Source organism: Gadus morhua, chromosome 7 (assembly GCF_902167405.1).
Source record: "Gadus morhua chromosome 7, gadMor3.0, whole genome shotgun sequence".
In the NCBI taxonomy this organism is placed as follows: Eukaryota; Metazoa; Chordata; class Actinopteri; order Gadiformes; family Gadidae; genus Gadus; species Gadus morhua.
Window position 1 is genome coordinate 15650919 of NC_044054.1, and position 7500 is coordinate 15658418.

The 7500-nt window shown below is 48.1% G+C and overlaps 2 protein-coding genes across 2 annotated transcripts in view; one reads left to right on the plus strand and one right to left on the minus strand.

The window, feature by feature from the left end:
- The window catches only part of f9b (coagulation factor IXb), a 5043-nt gene extending 4880 nt beyond the window's left edge, over positions 1–163 (plus strand). Inside the window, exon 8 of the mRNA XM_030360765.1 lies at positions 1–163. This exon is cut by the window's left edge and continues 614 nt beyond it. The gene's annotated coding sequence lies outside the window, so the exon portion shown is untranslated.
- Positions 164–1031: 868 nt separating this feature from the next.
- mcf2b (MCF.2 cell line derived transforming sequence b) overlaps positions 1032–7500 on the minus strand; it is a 23144-nt gene continuing 16675 nt past the window's right edge. The window contains exons 19-26 of the mRNA XM_030360753.1: positions 6828–7043; positions 6090–6182; positions 5781–5859; positions 5380–5425; positions 4234–4331; positions 3771–3880; positions 2738–2850; positions 1032–2616 (exon numbers count right to left, since the gene is read on the minus strand). Coding sequence (XP_030216613.1) covers positions 2535–2616; positions 2738–2850; positions 3771–3880; positions 4234–4331; positions 5380–5425; positions 5781–5859; positions 6090–6182; positions 6828–7043 — 837 coding nt within the window. The 3' untranslated portion in view covers positions 1032–2534. The remainder of the gene's footprint in view (positions 2617–2737; positions 2851–3770; positions 3881–4233; positions 4332–5379; positions 5426–5780; positions 5860–6089; positions 6183–6827; positions 7044–7500) is intronic.

The window sequence follows — 7500 nt, forward strand, 5'->3', positions numbered from 1 at the left end:
TTTGAAGGCTGCAGGGTCATGTGTTTAGAACGGCTTGTCACTACTGGTCCGAGGAACGTGGGTGTTTTGAATCCGTTGGTTTGGTCACTTGGTATCAGCGTTGTGATCCATCTTAATTGTTGATGTGTTGAATTGTGTAATTAAACTGAATGTAAACTCCTTATTCGTTGTCAGAAAGCGTTTAAGCTTGATGTCAAACGTATTGCTATATTGGGTGATGCTTCTTCTAGCACTGTCCTTTTCTAGGTAAGAGGGGCATCTGGCTATATCTGGCAACAAAGAAATCAAGGATAAATCAATTCATCTTGTGCTTTTATTAAAACGAAAATAATCATATGCAGAATTAATTTGAATACAATAAATCCTTTATAGTTTTGCCGACTTCCATAAAAATAGAACAGGTTTAAGGTCTGACTGAAACACATACTGACTTCTCTCACTGAGTCTAGCCTGGCATTATTATAATGGGCAAAATACTCAAACAAACTCTACTCCCAAAACCTGATATCAACTTGGATTGCTGATGACCAATGAAACAAAGATGTCTTGATGACTGAATACTAATTTAAAGAAAACGTTCTTGGATTTTGTCTTTACACATTTGGAAGTGGATCTCCAAATATCATCGCAGATATGACACAGGGCTATCAACGGGTCTTCAGGAGTAAACAGATGAATGGCAGTGTATCTTCAAACACCTCCAAGCAAATGGTAATGCAGTCAACAAGCTAAATAAAGACACACACTGCAGGGCCGCACGGCTCCACCAGGGGGACAAGTGAGCTCGCGATTCCTCTTTGTGATTGGATGACACCCACATCACACGGCACTAGTCAAATTGTTTTGTAGTTCACGTTTTATGATAATCATTTAATATGAAATAATTCAAACATTTGAGAAAAACTTAGCTAATGAGTGGCAAGCAGGATCATTTGGGGAATTATAATGCAGTGCAGACTTAAGAGGCAATTTGATGAAGAGAAAATAACGTTAATATCGTATACAGTACTCAAAAAAAATAATTAATTAGTGGCACAATCATTGTTTAAAACAAGCTAGACAAGTTGTTTCATACTTTCGATTTTGTAAGATTGAAAGACTATTGCTTTATACCCTGCCAAACACCGTTTATAGCGCCCTCTTCTGATGCACAATAGACATAGCAGGCAACAGATAGAAAAAGTCTAATTATAGCAAGAGCGACTGAACCACCAATTCCATTGAAAAAGCTCCAAAAGAAGATCCTCAAAAAGCCTAAAATGTGTTTGCTATATGGCTAGTACCTTCTGCACAATACTTTGTAGATTGTAATATGTGCCTAAGATTCACAATAATCAGCTCTTTCTACTAAAGAAAGGGCAAAATATGTGAATGGACAAGCCTACTATTATTACTTTCCTCGGTGTCCTCCTGGCCTTGTGAATGAGTACCTCTGGTCTACTCAGCCTCTACTTGGTTCAACTGTTTTGTTGAAGGAACATATGGAATATTTAGCTCATTCAAATGGAACATGTTTAAGATGGTTCAATATGTGTGATGTGAGCCTCATCAGCAGCAGAAACAACAGCGGAAGCAGCGAGCGATCAAAATGAATCCAGACCAACATAATATTGCACTACAGTGATAGCCAGTGCAGGCAGTGCTGTCTGGAAGCTGGACAGCAGTACTCTGGTTATTAACTACTCAGTTTGGGCGTTGAGCTTCCACCCAGGGGAAACATAGAAACATTTTGTCTTTGTGTACATCTGCTGGTCCATGGCGATATTCCCTTAATGCATGTGGGCTAAGTGAACAGGCTACTGATATTAGCAGATATTAGCGACAAATGTGCCACAATGGAGAACAACAACGCCACAAATGGCCAGCTAGGCAGCGACGGCAAGGATGTTTTGGCACGTGAATTGAAGGAGGGAAGTCTTGGTGGATTGAATACCGCATGTGGCGTCCGTGACAATCATGGTTGTAGGTCGTAAGAAAATAGAGAATGCAATCACCTTCAGTGGCATCTAGGAACAAAATATCTATATTCACACCCACTTCCATGCCTTAAAAATAAGAGTTCCATCCATAAAAGTTCCTTAAATGTTCCGCTACCACTGAGGAGCAATTGATAGGACAGCGACCTCCCCACCCTCCCCACCCCCCTCCCTGCAGTCGGTCGGGGATCTCGTAGGTTCCATGGTTGAACACGCAGGCCTACAGCGGTCCAAACTCCTCATGTCATCCACAAGATCCTCGTTGTGCTTCGACCTCCTGGCCTGAGTGTACTGTGTACAGTGTTGGTCAAGCCACAACTTAAGTGTAATGCTAAAAAATGTGTGTGTGTGTGTGTGTGTGTGTGTGTGTGTGTGTGTGTGTGTGTGTGTGTGTGTGTGTGTGTGTGTGTGTGTGTGTGTGTGTGTGTGTGTGTGTGTGTGTGTGTGTTTGAGTCCCTTGGCAGTCTGTAGAGGAGATGAGTTGTAACAGTAGAGGGAAAAATAACCCAAACATACATCCCATATTGGGGGTCCCTTATGCTTGGTGCTGATTGGCTCTCAGGCGGACTCCCCAAGGATTCGGTGCAGGTCTTCTGGATGGACACGCCCCTCTTGGCTGCGAGTGACGTTACGCACCGTCCTGTTGATGAGGTACAAAGGAGCATTGAAAACAAACCAACAAGAACAACAATACAAAACATTGTTTTTCTCGATAGTAGAATCGCGAAAAGAATTTTTACGATTTACGATTCCACACGTACCATATTCCAGATGGCTCCTTATGCAACAGCTGGATGACATCACCGCAGTTAAAGATGATGCCATCAGTGCTGGCCGAGCTGCTATTGACCATGACCCTGTACCTCCCAGCGACCTGAAGACAAGACGGAACACTAGGACTAAGGTCTAGGCACGCATGTTGGTCTGCATGTTAACATGCTATCACACATATGACTATGAGTTGTGTTTGGTCTGTGAAGGAAACCAGAGTCAGGCTACTGGAAACAGAGAGAGAGAGACAGGCTGCTGGAGACAGAGAGAGAGACAGGCTGCTGGAGACAGAGAGAGAGACAGGCTACTGGAGACAGAGAGAGAGACAGGCTACTGGAGACAGAGAGAGAGACAGGCTACTGGAGGCAGAGAGAGAGACAGGCTACTGGAGACAGAGAGAGAGACAGACTACTGGAGACAGAGAGAGAGACAGGCTACTGGAGACAGAGAGAGAGACAGGCTACTGGAGACAGAGAGAGAGACAGTACTGGAGACAGAGAGAGAGAAACAGGCTACTGGAGACAGAGAGAGAGAGACAGGCTACTGGAGACAGAGAGAGAGACAGTACTGGAGACAGAGAGAGAGACAGGCTACTGGAGACAGAGAGAGAGACAGGCTACTGGAGACAGAGAGAGACAGGCTACTGGAGACAGAGAGAGAGACAGGCTACTGGAGGCAGAGAGAGAGACAGGCTACTGGAGACAGAGAGAGAGACAGTACTGGAGACAGAGAGAGAGACAGTACTGGAGACAGAGAGAGAGACAGGCTACTGGAGACAGAGAGAGACACTCGAAAGAAAACAAGCGAGTTGAGGACAGCAGTCTGTGGTCCGACCAGGCGCCTGGAGCTAAGGGACGGTTGCTGTCCAGCGTTACATAATGATCAGCCTTACTCATCACTGCTCGTGACATCCATTAAGCAATCTGTAGGCTAGCGAGAGTCCGTCAATGCACTTGGCCCTAAGAACAACACAGTAGAGTTGACTAAATGAGGGTCAGAAACACAGTGAAGGTGAACTCCCACCAGGGCGGCTGGCTGTTCCTCGTCTGAGTCTGAGATGTAAGAGAGGTCCGTAGCGCCCCAGTCCTCCAGACCCTCACAGATGGCCACAGAGTGGGCCGGGGGGGGCCAGCCTGCAGGGCCACAACCATTCAGTCACAGATTTAGGCGAACACGACCTCAAAGCTTCAAATCACAGATCACAGAGGGATGTATCCACTGCACACATCCCCTATGTCTCATATCTTATCTTATATATCAAAAGATGTAAAAAGGTATATTAATATAAGTCTTGAATTCAGCTAACAAAGTCTTGGAAAGACACTTCTAACCTTAATGACAACTTTAGAAATGAATTACTGATATCTGTTATCCATCACTCGGGTATTCAAAAACAAAAGGCTGAATCAATAGTATGAATAATAAAAGCAGAAGTATGTGTGTGAGTCTTTACTGATGAAGTGATACTGGCGGATCAATAACTCACTGCGGCGAGGAGATTGCACCACGGGTTCGGAGTGGGCGGGGCTGCTATGCGTTGACTCCTCCCCCCGGCTCCGCTGGGTGTGGCTTGTTGCCGTGGAGCTGTGAGGAACATGGAAACACGCTGAGCAGCCCCCCACCGTTGCTCCACCCCACGACACGCACACCCCAGACACACTCCTTCAACCCCGTAACCACGGTAACAAGACGTGAAGATGACCGACACACAGACAGACAAACAAACAAGCAAACATACAAACAAAACAGAAAAACAAAAACAACAACAACCAGGGGGTCAAACAGGCTTTGACCTCGTCTGCATTCCATTGAATCAACACACACGCCCACGAACACACACATACACACCTCCTGTATTCTAGCTTCCAGAGACCTGAAGCTCATTAGCTCATGCTGCTCTTGAAGACAGAGTGAAGCGCCTCCTAGCTTCCTTCCTACGGCACGTTTCCAATTGAATCAGGATAGTGGCAGCGGGACCCGACGATGGGATCCCGCGGGATTGATGGGGAAGGCTGCACCACCCAAACGGTGTTGTGGATCTACGTCTGGTTGGCACGTGGGAAGGAATCAGCTAACAAGGTAGGAACTATCCAGTTCACTCCGCCTCCAAGGAGGGTTAATAGTACACCAAGGATCGCTCCAATATAGCCACGTCAGTGGGTTGCTCATATTGAGGATCCACCAACGTTCCTGGCATGATGAGCCAGCCCACATGAGACCCATCACAGGCCGATTCACCCAGGGGTCTATTGATGCTCAGCATCATCACCCAGGCACAGCCATCCCAGCTGAGTTTCTCCTCTGGGATCATTTACCACAGTATGTGGTGTGGTCACGTTTTTGTGTCTGTGTTCATGTGGAAGCATCGCATAAGTCTGCGTGCTGACTCTAGACTCACGCCGGAACCAGTGAAATAAAAACATAAAATCAAGGCAATGGAAACAGAACTAGTGCACCCCAACATGCACACATACAAGCACACACACACACACACACACACCATGTCATCTGTCCCAGAGGTCATCAAATAAACAGGTCTCACAGCAAATAAACAAGAGCTAGGGCTATTGAAACAGTCGCTCCCTGCATAAATGGGCTGAGGTTTCTCAGCGGCCATCACACAGAGCCTCACCTGTCTGAGAGAGGAACTTCTGAAAGGCTCAGGGGAGGTGCTTCATCTAAGAGAAGAGGAAAGGAGCTTCAAATGGGACCAAACGATACAAACTAGCACCAGCAGCATCACCATTGGTCAAACATGGGTGATTACATTCGTTGTTTTGGATTGGTTGGAAGTAGATCATTGACGAACCAATATCTTTGATGTTAATACTGTTGTGTACTAGTGTGTGTGTGTGTGTGTGTGTGTGTGTGTGTGTGTGTGTGTGTGTGTGTGTGTGTGTGTGTGTGTGTGTGTGTGTGTGTGTGTGTGTGTATGTTCTTAGGGCCGTTTACTTATTAAATTAAATATATATTCTCATATTTTGTCACACCTTGAATAAGGGAGAAGGGGATGCATAAACCAAGTTTAAAAACCTTGGTGTAATTTCTGCTGATTGGTCAGAATCTTCCGGATCGCCGTCAGCCAAGAGACTTTCACCTCCAGGGTTGAAGCCTGGATGAACACACACACACACACACCCACACCCACACCCATACCCACACACACACACCCACACACACACACACACACACACACACACACACACACACACACACACACACACACACACACACACACCCACACACACACACACACACACACACACAAACACACACACAGCTGAAGGGTAAGAGCCCCTGTGCAGGTGACCAATAGCAGTAGAGTGCGGAGGTTCCACAGACCTGAAGGATGTACACCTCCTCTCGACCGCTGTACCACACCTCAAACTTCTTCACGTCCCCCTTCACGTTCTCAGTGATCCCCACTGCGCTCATCTACAGAGAGAGCAACACAACCGGTACGTAGAGTTAACACCGTACCCCTCTGTCTGACGTACAGACAGACAGACAGACAGACCAACACAAACCCTTTTTAGAGGTACTCCCTTACCTCTCTGTCTGACGCACAGACAGCTTAAAGTACTGAAGTCAATTCCACTAGTAAAGCTACCTAATAGGTTTATAAGAGTCTATGCAGGTGATGTGTATCCAGGCAGAGGGGGCGTGTCCGTGCAGAGGGGGCGTGTCCGTGCAGAGTGGGCGTGTCCGTTCAGAGGTGGCGTGTCCTTGCAGAGGGGGCGTGTCCATGCAGAGGGGGTGTGTCCATGCATAGGAGGCGTGTCCATGCAGTACCCATGCAGAGGGGATATGTCCATTCAGATTGGGATCGCTATGCAGAGGGGTGTGTCCATGCAGAGGGGGTGTGTCCATGCAGAGGGGTGTGTCCGAGCAGAGGGGTGTGTCCGAGCAGAGGGGTGTGTCCATGCAGAGGGGGTGTGTCCATGCAGAGGGGTGTGTCCGAGCAGAGGGGTGTGTCCATGCAGAGGGGGTGTGTCCGTGCAGAGGGGGCGTGTCCGTGCAGAGGGGGCGTGTCCGTGCAGAGGGGGCGTGTCCGTGCCGGGTGCCCCCGAGGTCGCTGACCCTCAGTAAGTGCTTGAAGCTGTAGAAGGGGGTGCGGTCGGGCCCGTCGTCGTCGCGCCGCTTGCAGAAGAGCAGCGCGTGCTCATACAGGAACAGGTGCCGCTGCATGGGCTTGAAGCGCGGCAGCTCCTTCATGCGCACCGCCGCCCGCTTGTGGCTGATCCACACACTGAAGCCCCCCTGGAGGACCACCCGGCCCAGCTGGCTCAGGTCGCCCTGACACACGCAGACAGACAGGCAGACACACAGGGCAGGCAGACAGACAGACAGACAGCAGGCAGACAGACAGGACAGACAGTTCGACAGCAGGTAGACACACACACACACAAATACACACACACAGACACAAACACACACACACACACACACACACACACACACACACACACACACACACACACACACACACACACACAGGTAGACAGCAGTCAGACCACAGGTAGACACACAAAGAGACAGGGAGACAGACAGGTACACGCACAAACACACACACACACACACACACACAGATGGAAAGCAGGTAGACACACAGGTCAACAGACATGCAGACAAACAGGAAGGCAGACACGCAGACAGATAGACAGGTGGACAGAAAGGTAGACAGGCAGGTGAACCGAAGGATAGGCAGACAGGAAGATAGAGAGGTAGACGGAGAGGTAAACAGAGATTCAGG